Source organism: Mytilus trossulus, chromosome 2, assembly GCF_036588685.1.
Source record: "Mytilus trossulus isolate FHL-02 chromosome 2, PNRI_Mtr1.1.1.hap1, whole genome shotgun sequence".
NCBI lineage: Eukaryota > Metazoa > Mollusca > Bivalvia > Mytilida > Mytilidae > Mytilus > Mytilus trossulus.
The window spans coordinates 23,221,787-23,236,994 of NC_086374.1; the positions used below are offsets into that span (position 1 = coordinate 23,221,787).

The window sequence follows — 15,208 nt, forward strand, 5'->3', positions numbered from 1 at the left end:
CGGGGTTCTTGAAGCATAATAAACAACACTTCTGTCTTGTGAAAGGACAAGACGGACAAGCCATAAAAACACAATTTTGTAAAAACGGACGTACACTATAATACGCACATTCAGATCAACGTACAAGCAGACAAGGATATAACTCAATGCCCCCTTTGCTACGACGGGGGCATATAAATGTACATTTATGAAATAAAATAAAACTCCGCGAAACTTCATGAATTGTTTTTGCACAAAGACGTTATGGCTAAACGTGACGTCATATAAATGAAAACCAACAAACTGACGGTCATAACGTTACTTGTATGATTCAAATTTTGATAAAATTACATCAAAACGACGATTTTGAGGTAGGTGTTGTTTTATTTTCGATAATTTTGTAGTTATGAAACATTGGTTAATCAAAGCAATTCAAAATGGCGGGTCCCTCCTTTTTTCAATTATTTGAATTCGAGTTATCTCCCTGTGTACGCAAACCTTACCTTAATTTGTCCAGCAATTATTTTTTACTCTCATTTACTATGCCTTTTAGAATAGGGGATTGCCATTTGAAGGTTACAACTCAAATGAACAATATTGTATGTATTGAAACTTTTTGATATGCAGTTGTTGAATTAGTTCAGTTGACAATAGGATATGATAGCATTTGTCGTGTCCAATAATGAACTTAAGTTGAACAGTTCTACAATGTGTTTTCATAACCTTTTTCATTTCTATATACTCTGTGAAGCTATTTGAACTTCTGCACAAATTCCTTGGAGAATTTCTTTTGTCTTCCAACCACCTGTAATTAGCTTAACTCTGTTGTCATTGATTTTAATCAAATTAGAATAAAAATAATGATGACATGATCAGAAAAGTACCTAGTGTTTTTATGACTCTCCTGGGAAGTTATTCTGTGGTAGTTCTACCTGTTATTGGCTATACTCTGTAGAAATCCAGGTAATTTCTGTAAGTGATCCTGGTTAATGAGACTTCAGAGGTTTCTGCTGGAAATGACATGCTCAGGTGTAATTATTGTAAAATGACAAACGCAGGAAATTATTGAAATTGTTCATGCCATGATATTGTTTCCTTTTCCTTTTATTTATGTATCACCTAGTGAGCATACCTTGTCTGCTACAATAGTTGTTCTAATAAAAAGTAAAATCAGAAATACAATGACTGAACGTGAAGTATGGGAGGTAGTGTAACGCTTAACTCACTATTTGGAATGCAAATTTTTCAAGAAGTGTTTATCTTTCATGTATCTTTTGATATGGAGTCGAACAATTAAAAATTTAGTCACTTAATAATGATTAGTTACATGTCATTTGAAAAAGTTTAGAAAATTCAAAATCTTGAATTCCATTACATATTAGGTGGAAGAGTTAACCTTAGAGTTATGTTTCCATTCGCAGCAACATCTTTGTATACGTAAAAGACATATTTTATAAGCTTTATAAATAATTAAGCACACTTTTTTGTAAAATTCAGAAGTAGAATCTTGTTCCGATTCCTATGACAAATTTATACTCCTTTAAAATCGGATCCAGATATAACTTATTACCTACCATATTGCAGTCTCATGGAATTACTCCTTGGGTATAGGGTCCAGGGGCCTCTGCCAATTCAAAATCTTGATGAGTTAACAGAACATTGAAGAAATTGACTTTTTTTATGTCCCACCTTGGGTCATTAATGTTCAGTCTGTGTGTCTATTCATTTGTTTGTCTGTCCATCCGTCTGTCCGTCCCACTTCAGATTAGAGTTTTTGGTCAAGGTTGTTTTTGATGAAGTTGAAATTCAATCAACTTGAAACTTAGTATGAATGTTCCCTTTACTATGATCTTTCTAATTTTATTGCCAAATAAGAATTTTGACTCTAATTTCACAATCCGCTGAACATAGAAAAGGATAGTGCTAGTGAGGCATTCATGAACTATAATAGACACATTCTTGTTTAAACTTGAACTTGAGAAGGATACATATATATGCATAAAAAAAAAGAGCTGAAAGTGTGTAAAAGGTGAATTTATTAGAACATTTGTGTCATCAATTGTCATCATTAAACTCATCAATCTCCTATACATATCAATGACAGGTAGAAATGAGTGCTTCGGAAACCAATTTAAACAAGGTATAATTTGTTAATTACTTTTGTCAATTAAAGGTATTTCTCAGGTGACACTATTTCATTGTTCTGGATATTGGATTAAATTTGTTCATTCCGTTGTTACTAAATTTGTCATCAGTAATTAAGACATGTCCATTTGAAGGGCTTTGCTGTATTCTGTCTGTACAGCAGGGTTTCTCTACCTTCCTAAGGCTGCAATCTGTTCACTTAATGTAAAAATAAGTTTCATCACCTGGTCAATCAAAGCAAACATTGATTTATTTATAGAAGAATATTGAAGGCTTCAACCAAATTATAAAGCAATTATTAAAATTTTGAATTTAAGTCAGAAATTGGTGTAAAGACAATTACAGTATATTGACCAACAGCGTAAACAATCTTTTAATAGGTTCTAATAATACATCTCATCAGAATTCAATTATTTTGCAATTTAAAGTTTCTAAATATGAGTTGTATTTTCTTCAATCAAAGGCAGTTTATTTTTGAAGGTGGAATCTAAGTGAGAAGGCAATTTTCTTTTGTCTAAACAGATAGTACAGTTGCAAAAGTTGCATATAAAAAAAATCTGGAAGCAAATATAACTCTGTTATTATGGAAAAGTTTACATAATTGAAACTTTTTTCCTTTTTTAAAAGTTCCAAATATCCCTATCAAGGGTTAGCTCGGTCTAAGTCATCAGTGGTAACTTTAAAATGTTTTCATCCAAGACTTAATGGTCAGAGAAAACCCTAAACTGTGATTTGATCATTATCATCCAAATCCTTCCAAGTTTCAAATTTAACTTTTATGATGAGAATATATTCCAACAGATCAGTCTGTTTTCTTTAAAATTTTCACAATAAAAAAAATCCATCAATAAGTTCAATCAAGAAAACTTTGATAGGGACAATGGGACTTTAGAGAAGTTTTTTTAAAGGAATTTGAAATTTTTGTTGTCGCCTACAGATATATCTGAAATTCTTTTTATTTAATACAATCAATATTTTCTTCACATAAGGACACCAAGAGAAATGAATTAATTAACTACCTGTTTCTAGACAAAAAAATAATCTTGAGAGTAAACACAATCTTCAATGTCTTATTGCCAATTCTTGGCTCTGTTTACCTTTTCATTTGGCTGATGCTTAGGTCGCAGCACTAGCTCCTTTTGTAACATGCGAATGAATTTGGATATTGATAAAGAGACAAAAGACGTGGAATAAATCGTAGAAACGTTCATCTCTGTGTAAACATTAATAACAAGTCAAGAAGAAAGTTAATCAGAGAAGTTATAATATTAGAATATAAATGAAATGATGCCTGCCTTTTATGAGGTTATCAGAATAATGAGAATTTGTGCATTTTAAGATATTTTTTTACTTTTTTGGTGTATCTTGTTGTTATTACTATCTATCTTTTGGATTCCATTGATAAGTTCTTAAGCCTATTGTTTTGAAAAAAAAGGCTAAGGCAGTATTAAAAAACCTTTCCTTTAACAGATTCATCACCTCTCTTATATTTTCAAACTTTTTTTAAGAGATAATGACAGTGACCATATTTTACTTTAGGGTGATCGTCTTAGCAAAGTCTTTGTTTGGAAAAACATTGTAAATTAAAATTGGCGTGTGGGAGATGTCATTTTATATTTCTGTAATCTGAAAGAATCCTGTCAGATTGAGAAATCGCACAATCCAACGTGTGTGTCTTAATTGATCTAGTGTATTGAGAAATTAAGAACTGTGTCCTAACAATGGACGGGTATCTAGGCTGCCTTGTAGAGATGGCTTTAATATTGTCAAGTATGACTCAACCTTTGTTAGCATAAAAATTGCATTAATTAAGATTGACTTTCTTTGGATACACAAATTTTTGGGGAAAACAATCAATGGAAAGTTTTCTTGGTGAATGATAAGATTTTTTTTATTTGTAAAAAATGACTTTTAAAGATTCTTATTTTTGGAAATAAAAGAACAGATTCATTTGAATCCATGGATACATACTCCTTTTATATATATTCTAATAAATTCTAATTTAACATATATATTTCATTATGTGTCTTTTTCTATTCAAACATAACAAAGATTTTGGACATGAAAAAAGTTATAATAATGCATCTAGTTAACTTTTTTCATGTAAAATAAAAGTTTGGGAATGATACATCCCCTGTTTAGAAAGATTGAATTTTGAATAAGCATGTAAATTAGGGAAATTATTCAGTCTACAAGTTGTCATAGTAACCACATGGGTAAATGTCCTGAGCTTGTTGACAAAACATTAGCAGCTGTTTTACATTCTGACTTTGCACCTTGATATTTGTCAAACCATTCATATACAAACAGCAATTTAGTCTGGTATCATCTTGATACCTTGAGTATATGTAGATATATATTTGCCTAATAAAAGTGCAACCACCAGAAAAAAGACAAGTGGCTATATTGAAGATGAAGACTTGAGGACAGGTGTTAAACATTAATGCTATTTTGTATGCTAAAAAAACATTCAACTCTCAGTTAAATAGTATTTTTTTATGATAAAAAGTATTTTTGTATAAGTTTCAGGATAAGCAATAATATTTTGAGTGAAGAAAAGTCATAAAATTCATTTGTAACGCAATTCAAGAAAAGTTTTGTCAAAGTCTGAAAAGTTTTCACTAGGCTCCCATTTGGTACCTCTCAGATACACCTATCAAGATTTGTTACCTACTAGGTGTGCTGCAGTTACCATAGAAACCAAAGTAAGAAAAGTAGATTTTTGTTGACATAACCTGTTACTTAAGGTAGAAACCATAGGTACCAAGAGATGTAAAAGATTAATTCTACAAGGATTATCTGAGAGGATTATACACGTTCTTGGATTACCAAAACTTTATTCTTCAAAGATGATGTTAACTAGGCTGAGAAAGAAGAAACTAGGTAAACTTTTACAGGGTTACAGGTAGGACAAACGTGGCAGGGTTTAACTTTGATTCTTTCAGATTTAGTAGTCTGGTGATATGTTTTGTCTAGATTGATGATGGAAGTATTTGCATTGATACTTGTGTTTTGTTTGATCCACATTAATTTTGCAGTCAATAACTTTATTTTTATGTACTTTATTTGTGGATGTTTAGAATGACTGTGGGAATTTATAAAAGAAAAATATAATTGTGTGCAGGTGGAATGTCTAATCTCATTAGCAGTTCTTCGCAAATGTTTATATATGTTAAAGAAGAAGTTTAGATCTTAATTTGGTTTCTATATTCAAAATCTTAAAATGGATTAAGCTGGATTTTCAAAATGTTCAAAAATGATATATGTTTAACATAATTTATTCAAAGTGTGCTTACAGGTAGATCAAAATGGCGTCAGGTATTTTGGCAAAGGTGTTCTACATTGTTCTAGGGTTGGAATGTTAATGATAGAATCATTTATATGATAAGTTCTGAAATCTTTTGTTATAGTAGATGAGTCCACCCTTTGTATCTTCTAAAGATTAAACAAGTCCAATTTAAGTTAATATCAAAAAGGTATTTTTTTTACCAGCTGATATCCTATAAGTGTAACATCAGTATAATGACTCAGTTATGACAAAATATAAATATAAGTATTGTTTATGCGTATCATATTTATAGTTGTACAATTGAGATCATTGACTTAGATGGGGAAGAAAGTAGGTGACTTTCTTATGACTTTATCTTTCAGTTGTTTCAATTTTAGCTATGACTCAAGTACTGACGAGTGACTGACCAGTTTCAGAATATTTTTGGCATTGATCATTGGACTAAGTAAGAATATTCAAGTGCTTGAAGAAATAATATTTAGTTAGAGCAAGGAGGTTATATAACCTTGGTTATAGTGTGATAGTGGGGATTGATCAAACTATGTATAATCTTGATCAACATTTACATAGTTTAAACTTCAACTTGAGAGTAAAACTTTTTGCAGAACTTAACTTTATGAGCAAAGTTTTTCCTGAGTATTTATTTGGCCAATTGTCTATAAATATTCTAACTTGAAGAGGAGAAAAAAAATGTGAATTTTAAACATTGCTCTGTTATGTATTAGGTATTGATAAATTCTCTTAAAGTCCATTAAATGATAAATGTTTTATATTTCTCCAAGGAAATGGGTAATATTGGAGATACAATTTCTGATATAAATTTCTGTTTCCATGGCAATTCATTATGAGTTCATCCAGGTATATAATAGAATAATTGACTCTATATTAAGGGTTGCTACTTTCTATACTTTAAAGATAATTGTTTGTGATTGAAGAGTTCTGACATATGTATTTATGTTATGAAGTCTGTCATTTAAAGTTATAGTCATACTAAGTTTGATTTTGACTGAAGCAAATGTTTTAACACATGTGAAAGTTACTAGTCAATTTCTTTCAAAACAACTTTCTTAGAGTGTTTACTATTATCCAAAAGTAGTCCTTACGACCATTTAAATCAGACCTACATTAATTACTTTTACGAAGGGTCATCTGGTCTCGGAGCATTTCAGTTTCATCTATTTTAGAGCTTTAATTATATCATTTTACCAAGTAAAGTCTAGGAAAGTTTGTGATTAAATTCTTTTAGACTTGAGTGTTTTCAATGGATGAAGAGATTGTTAAGGAAAAGTGTACAGATGGGAAATTACTGAGTATTCCTTCTCTTGAGACCAAAGACCGTTTACCTCACTCAATGAACTTCCATTAAAACCCATTCAGGTGTGATATTCGGCTTTGTTCAAATATCAATAAATACCCAAAGGGAGCAAGGTAGCGCGTGCCGTAGATACGTTACAAAGCAGAACGATAATAGAATACAGCTACAAATTTATGTTTTTGTCACCTCAACAAATGCTACCATCATGTCGGAAGATTTGATGAACGATATTTGCTCATCATTATTTTTTGAGTGAGATGGATTAATTGATAAAAAAAGATTATATGCTTGGTTGACAGTGAAATTTATTTCAGCCTCATTTATATTCAAAAGAAACACCATGGAAATCTGTCGTTTTATTTTTTATTCACTATTTAATTGTGCAGATTTTGAGAACATTTATTTTATTGGATTTTTCATCTGGAAAAATTGACAATTATAATCATAAAGAATACCCTTAATTGATATGTATAAATGCACATGAAGTAAAAATGATAGAATATTTGCATTTAGATGATTTGCATTTTGTCCGTAGGTGGTTTAACTGCAGATAATTTGATTTATATGACCAGTGAGACAGCTTTTGTTCGGACATTAGATATTTTTTTTTGATACAGTATTAATAACCTTAATTCTTTCAAACATAAAAAATATTGCAATTGGTATTCGAAGAGCTTTTACAAGAAATGAAATATATATTTCTTTCACATAATGTAAACTAACCATAAACCAGTCTCTATAATAGTCGGAAATGAAATTCTTGGACTTCACAGTTTAGAATAATTTCTATGTAATTAACTGTTTGAAGATGAATAAGCTTTCCACTTCTAGTTACTTTATGTCACTTGGTTTGCTTTATGTAGAGGATGGACATCATGTGTGGGTCTGTTTTTCATCCAATAGTCTATTCGTCAACATGTTACTCAATATTCTATTGTTTAAGTAGTGTTTTTATGACAGTTGTTCTGTACAAAAAAATACATGTTAAGATCATCTTCTCTTGTTGTCATTGTACATGCTTAGATCGTCTTGACTTGTTGTCCTTGTACATTTTTAGATCGTCTTGACTTAGTGTCATTGTACATGTTTAGATCGTATTCCCTTGTTGTCATTGTACATGTTTAGATCATCTTCTCTTGTTGTCATTGTACATGTTTAGATCGTCCACTCTTGTTGTCACTTGTACATGTTTAGATCGTCTTCTCTTGTTGTCATTTGTACATGTATGTTTAGATTGTCTTGTCTTGTCATTTGTACATGTTTAGATTGTCTTGTCTTGTTGTTATTGTACATGTTTAGATCGTCTTGTCTTGTTGTCATTTGTACATGTTTAGATTGTCTTGTTGTCATTGTCCATGTTTAGATCGTCTTCTCTTGTCTTCTCTTGTTGTCATTTGTACATGTTTAGATCGTCTTGTCTTGTTGTCACTTGTACATGTTTAGATCGTCTTGTCTTGTTTTCACAGCACATGTTGACATGGTTTTGTCCTGCTACAGTTGAATTGAGTTAAATCAATAATGCTTTAAACCTACATTTCCTATGCTATATAACTTCACTATGACATAGTTGACTGGACAAAATTTACAAAATAATTGATTTCCATTGTTTGTATGTATGGGAATATATAAATTCGAGACTAGTCTGAAATGGTACTGAAACAAGAATTTGGTATTTTATGTTATTTTAAGCATAGATATAAGTGCATGCATGTCAATCTTTCTTTTGGAGTAATGAATGTTTTGCCTAAGATTTCTATTAAGGATTTTTCTTTTCATTCAAATGTTTTGTTTCTAAAATAAATAGGAAACTGCATGCTTGAAAAACGAAGGTCTGTTAGCCCATTCAGCTACCTTTTTCCCTCTGACAGATCAACAATAAAGCTTCTTTTTACAGCTGATTATTAAAATAATTAAAACATTTTAAGAACCCAGATTTATGTTCAGTTTTCGTGAGGCAGTGAAAAAACTAATCAGAAAAGACATTTGTAAGGTTTTTGTTTCAGTTTGTAACTGTTCTTTTCTGTCAGTCCTATGCCATGTGTTGAGGTCTTTAATCGGGCAACTCGAAACCTTATATTATACCACTTCAGGTGAATTAGCGGCACGAGCCATTTAAGACTTGACTATATCCAAGGTAGAAATTAATTCATTTTCAGAGGGAAGACGCTAAATCATTCCTTGAACGTTGAGAATTTTCAAATCGAGGAAACAAAGAAAACTGTTTTGTCACCTTTATTATATTCTGTGCCCTTTTTGGTAGCCATTGTTATAAATGCTAATGAAGCACTTGAGTTCTGAAATCCATGTTCAACATTGTATTCCTTTAAATTGAAGAAACGGAACTTTGCCAGAAGGAAATCATTAAGATTTGAATTTTTTATTAGACATACTCAAGTTTTATAATAATGGTCGGGCAGGTGAGAGATACAGCGATGGCTCTGAGGGTTTTAACTTGACATAATTTCTTTTGACACTATTGTCCAACTTTTAAAGATTTTCAATAAACAGTAATTGAATTTGTATCATTAAATAAAGTTAAGAAGACTAGATTCCATAATTTGTGAGGCATGTTTGGGTGATGATAATCGGTGTTATCTCAGGTTAGAAGTGCATACCCAACAGCATTGCAGCTGACCTTTAGGTTCAGTGTAAGGCCAAGACATTTTGAATATATTAATAATCTTCAAAATTTACTACCAAATATGATTATTCTCAAAAATTTATATGCAATTGAAATAAAAAATATGTATTTTAAGTTTTTAACTACATATGAAATTCATTACAGCACCTGTATTCAAATTACTATTTAAACCAAAAAAAGTATTGTTTAAGAATTTCTTATTAATAATTCAAAGTTATTACGTTATAACTTTAGATATTAAGATTACAACTTTCAAAAGATAAAATTTCAAAAAATCTTATGGAATATAAGCATCTATTAATTTGGTGTTTAATCAGACAGGTGATTTTGATCTTAATCATAGTTACACAGGTGTTTGTTACAAGGATAAATGTTTAATGCTCTTATTACCTGCTGTAATTGAAGCTTATACACACTTTGAAGTCAGGAATCAAAGAAATAGTGCTGAATCTTCAAAATTCAATAAAATCACATAGAACTATAAGTCTCACTGTTTCAGTTTTTGAAAATCCATAGTGTGAATAAAGTACCTAGATTTTACACCTGTCAATTCTGTTTACATTGCAAGGCTCTGGTTCACCATATATATGTCAAAGACCAATGTGTAAAGATTTTTTTTTATGAAATAAAGATTTAAACAGATAAGTATTATGATGAAATCTCTTACCAAATCATTATAAGCTACAAATCTATAGACAGCAAATGAATTCTGATTTAGAGATTTCTTCAAAACAAAAAGGGAGTCTTATTAAATTATGGAATATTTTTTACTCTTTGTTTTTTTTTATACCTTTAAGTAAATAGTAAAAACATTGAATCACTGTTCTTGTTGTTTTACTAGACATCCCTCATAATTTGAATGAAAACAGGTTTATCATTGGAATGGGCATACACATGTCAAAATCACAAATGCCTCTAAAACATATATGACAGGTGAGGGTTCTTTACAGCATTGCCTCTGCAAGTCAGTCAAAATCTATCCTTTGGTTTAAAAGTAAATTCTATATAAGTGTTCTCTCTATTTTCATATTAAGTAGCAGTTCCTCATTAGAATTAGGGTGACATATTGTCCTATATCTCAGAGAATCTCAAATAAAATTCCAAGATATCATAATCAAGATATTTTATACACCAGAACATTTTGAGATGATTAGTGTTGAATTTCATCAATAACTAAAAGAAGAGATTGGAAAGAAAGATAATAGTTCAATAAAAAGAGAATTGATTTCTGTCATACAGAATGGTATTAGACACAATTTATATGATTGATAGATTCATGGTTCACTGGTCACAATTCTGGGCATTCTGAAAGGACAACATTAAATGGACATCTGGTAAAACTTGTATAATATATATTTATACTTAATAATCCTGAATGGTAAATTTGGATAAGATATGAAGTAAGCTGTGTCAAGAAGGGATTTATATATAGGGTTATATGCAGAAGTTGTCACTTTTATGAAGACCAATTGAATTGCAGATATTTTTTCTATAGAGATTTTTTGGAAAAATTATAGGACTTTTGGCTAATAACTTTCATATTTAAAAAAAATTATAAAACCTGATGAGCTAATTGACACTGACAGGACTCTGAAGATGGTATAAACTTAGTACAGTTTACACCAACTCCATATGTCTCTCCCCCAGGGGTAGGTCTTATATAACTGTTACATCACCCCAACTGATGGCCAACACCCAGCACAAAGAACCTAATCATTTATTATAATTAGATTTGGGTATAATTAGGATAGGAACCCCATTATCAGCTTTATGTCTGGTGTCATCTTCTCTTGTTTTATTTGATGTGTGCTGGACAAAACCTAATGGAATTCATCCTCCAGGGAATTTTGACTTCTGTTTTCATGGCTTTTGTTTTAAGTTGATATTTGATGTAATTTGTTTGGCCATTTACTAATTGTTATGATATGGAATGCTGTTGATATAAAACAAGTTAATATTTTACAAATATAACATTTATTGTTGCTGTTTGATGAAATTGATCGTCCATTGGGCTATGGATAGTTAGTTGTCTTATGGGCAATTTTACCACATCTCCTTATTTGGCCTCAGATACTCTTCTTAAATTAAAATTAATTAAAAGTATTTATTTCAAGAGAAAAAAATTGTTATCTTTATGCGTCCATCACAGAAAATGGTTGAAATAATGTTTCTTTGAAAGGTGTTCATAATGGTATTGATGTTGTCATTAAATATTAAGACTTCATTTGGAATGGGCAATTAATAATTTGCCATTGTATTGTTCAGTGGTTGTTGTTATTTGGCCAGATGATGGACATTATTTAAACCAACCCAGTGGTCATTTACATTTAAGTTCATCGATGTAGAACTGTAACGGAGATCAAAGAAGAAGTGATTATTTTTATTGTTATAACTAATTTTAATAACAAATTATGAAAATTGGAAGTTCCGTTATGTTTATATTTAGTACAGGTGTAATTAACATGAGCGAAGCATTGTCTATTTATGGTTCTAAAAACAAAGATGGAAACAGTGACAGATGTAGCTCTGCTGGGGGTCTTAACTGTTCTTAAACAATATACATAAAATCAGGAATTCTTACTCAGGTTGTAATTAAGTGTTTTACCACATAAATTCTGTGTGATTACATTGCTATATTGTGATATATTATTTGATTTCATTGCATTTGGTCTTAAGTATTTTTTATTCTCTCTATCAAATGTACATGTTAGTTGTTTACTGTAGCTATCTGTAATTTGTGATTGGTCAGAACCAAGTTTATTTTCTTTTCATTTAAGTCATTTTTTTTGTATAAGATAACTATTATACCTTTTCATATCCTTTTGGAGTCACAGGATTACCCTTTTAGGTCTAATGGTTTTAAAGTGGCTGACTAAACGAATTACTGTCTGTAAAAAAAAGGTGAGAAATAAAATGTGACAACTCCATGTAATAGTCCTCTGTATAAAACAGTAAGTCCTTTTCTTCATCATTAGTGGAAGCAGAACCATTGTAGCAAATTAAGTGTTTATACAAGAGATGCAGCCTCAGTCCTAATGAATCTATTGAAACAGCATTTAGTCACTGTCCAAATATTACAAAAAAATAGATAAATTGAAGTACCAAGATCACTTATAATCAAAAGTCATCATTTCTTTTGAAATAAAACTTTACTAAACAAATCCAAAAAGGAGTCATATTGATTATTTAATACACTTAACACTTCATCTTCCGTTAACGAGGAGAAAATGTTTTGAACGTTTGTCGTAATGTTTACTCTTAACTTCGGCTGTGTGAAGTTGGCAAATGGAAAAAACTGATTGTATTTCTACTATTCATATATAGCATACTTCATTGCGTGTCATTGACGCAAGATTTTATCAAGTTGATATCCTCCTCACTTTTGCTCCTGTAATTAAAGCAGTTAAAGGATCAATAGTATAGCCAACCATATAATGTAAACAATTTTAAAGACAGATTTTTTTTTATAATCCTTCCAAATTTCATAAAACTACCAGTTCATATTTTTGTCTGTTACATCATTAAAATTTTCAAAGTTTGCTAAAAATCACTATTCTCATTCCTTTCAAACAGTAAAAATAGGCTAGCCCATCATAAGAGCAACACAAACACATAAACATTTTAAAATATTGTGTTTAAAGTTTTTGAGAGTCAGACTAAATGATCTGTAAGTTATGATGGGAAAGTATCGTGCAGGAAAGTGGATTTTTTCACTGTCAATTGAATGTTAATTTGTTTTTATATTTCCTAGGAGACACATAATGCAAATTTCATATGAGGACTTGAAACTGTCAATTAAGAAGACATATTGGGCCCATTTCAAGCCTAGAAAGTTTTTTAAGCATGCATGTTTTTTACCATATTTAAATAGAAATGCCTAATCAATGTAATAAGTTTATAAGAAGAATATTTATAGAACTCAGTGATTGGCAATGTAATTTTGATAAAAATCAATTTCTATGGTGATATGTCTTCTGCGGAACAATACACAGATAAAATTCCTTTGTTTGCATTTTCTCGGATCTGTCATAATCCCAGAAAGTTAAGATGTGGAACAGGAAGAACCCAGACAATGCCAGTAATGAGAAGATGTTCTAATGTAATTTCCGAGATATTTAGGACGCATGCTTTATGATGGACGACCATTCCACATGATATTATAAAGTACAATCAATTTCTAAATGGAATGTTTTATTGGCAGCGTTTGCCAGTCATAACGGAAGCTATCTTACATCTAATGTTAGGTTACCCAAGTTGGAGCATGTACCATTATGATTGGTGAATTACAGGGTGTTTTAAAATGTGATTGGCTGATTATAGGGTACATTGGTTGACTTAAAATGACAATAAGTGGCTAGATCTACTCTGCTACATCATTAAAACAGAATTAAATGGCTAATATAAAGTTATGAAAAATACAATGATTCATATATCATTGTTAATAGGGATATCTGTAACTATAAAAATTGTCATTTTAGTATCAGTAATGTATAATTTTATAATATTATAGAAGGTCATGTCAGAATTCAGGAAATGTTCCGAAGATTCTTTTTTGAAAACAATACAAAAAAAGTTAATCTGAATAATTTTGGATCAATTTTGCAAGAAGAAAATGAAAGCTTTGAAAAATCAAATTTTATTATATGAATTGTTAAAAAAGTAACAATAGAAATGATCTGTTTTCTCAGGACCTGAATTTCTTTTAAATCTCAGTTCTACAATTACTGATCATTAAAACTTAATCACCAATTTCTTATCAAGATTAGTGATTTAAGTTGGTGATGATAAAATAATGTTAAATTTGGCATATGAAATAGTGTTGTAAACATGGTAGAGATGTCAACGACAGGTTATCTATGGGTTACTCTCTTCATGGTCTGTTTCACTGGTATAATGTACGAGGTACTTCTGTTTGGTCCACTACATTGTTTGATATAAATGTATTAAGCAGGTAATGAATACTAATGAAAATGGATTATTGTCAGAATTCTTCTTACCATTTTATAAGATCAGAAGTAAATCTTGAAAGATGCTGTCAAACTTTTCTAGAAACTATTTTGACAATTTATTGTGTGGGGTAAATTAAGGAAGTTGTGATAAAGATAAGAAAACAGTTGCACAGAGATAGATATTGGCATCACTGAAAACATGGTCCTGATAAACACACTGAATTATACCTGCAGTGATTCCTCTTGTATTAATTTGCATCATGGACATATATGTTGACTGATTAGGAGGGGGGATATAGTCTGAAAACAAAACTAATTATAAAAGGATATCAGTCTGAGGATCCTGAGACCCCAAAAGCTCCCTCAGCAATGTCCTCAGGCTTCACTTGGATGTATAATTTACATAACAAAGTACAAATTTCTTAAGATCATAATATTTTACTTATTAATTAACCTCAAAATCTTCTTTTTAAGTAACAGTGAAAAGTCAAAAAATTACATTTCATAATGGAAGACTACATTTTATTATCAAAACTGTGAATTTAAATTTTAAATTTCATTGATACCATTTATTAATTTACTAGTCATTAACATTATTTTTACCAAACATAGATGTATGATATAAATAAAAATCACTCATTGAGTTACATAAAAAAATAAATTGCATAAAAAAATCTAGGAAAATAACACATCCTGAATCAATCGTTAGCCACAAATGAAATGTATGTCATTGAGTCTAGTTATAGATAAATTGGTGGGTGTAAAAAAATTCAAATAATAATAAAAGTTTTAGAAGAGACAAAAGCTTTGTAAATAACTCTGTATTACAACTTCAAGCAGTCTCTTTTTATGCACATTAACAAAATACAACTGATATATAATTCTGCTAT

At 30.3% G+C, this 15,208-nt stretch overlaps 1 protein-coding gene across 3 annotated transcripts in view; it reads left to right on the plus strand.

The window, feature by feature from the left end:
* Positions 1 to 15,208, plus strand: part of LOC134706774 (zinc finger protein 1-like) — a 44,078-nt gene that overhangs the window by 12,097 nt on the left and 16,773 nt on the right. The window contains exon 1 of one of the 3 annotated variants that reach the window (XM_063566041.1): positions 4,845 to 5,007. The exons of the other annotated variants lie outside the window; for them this stretch is intronic. Within the exon in view, the coding sequence (XP_063422111.1) occupies positions 4,974 to 5,007 (34 nt within the window). The 5' untranslated portion in view covers positions 4,845 to 4,973. Of the gene's footprint in view, positions 1 to 4,844; positions 5,008 to 15,208 lie in introns of those variants that run through there. 3 annotated transcript variants of the gene reach the window in all.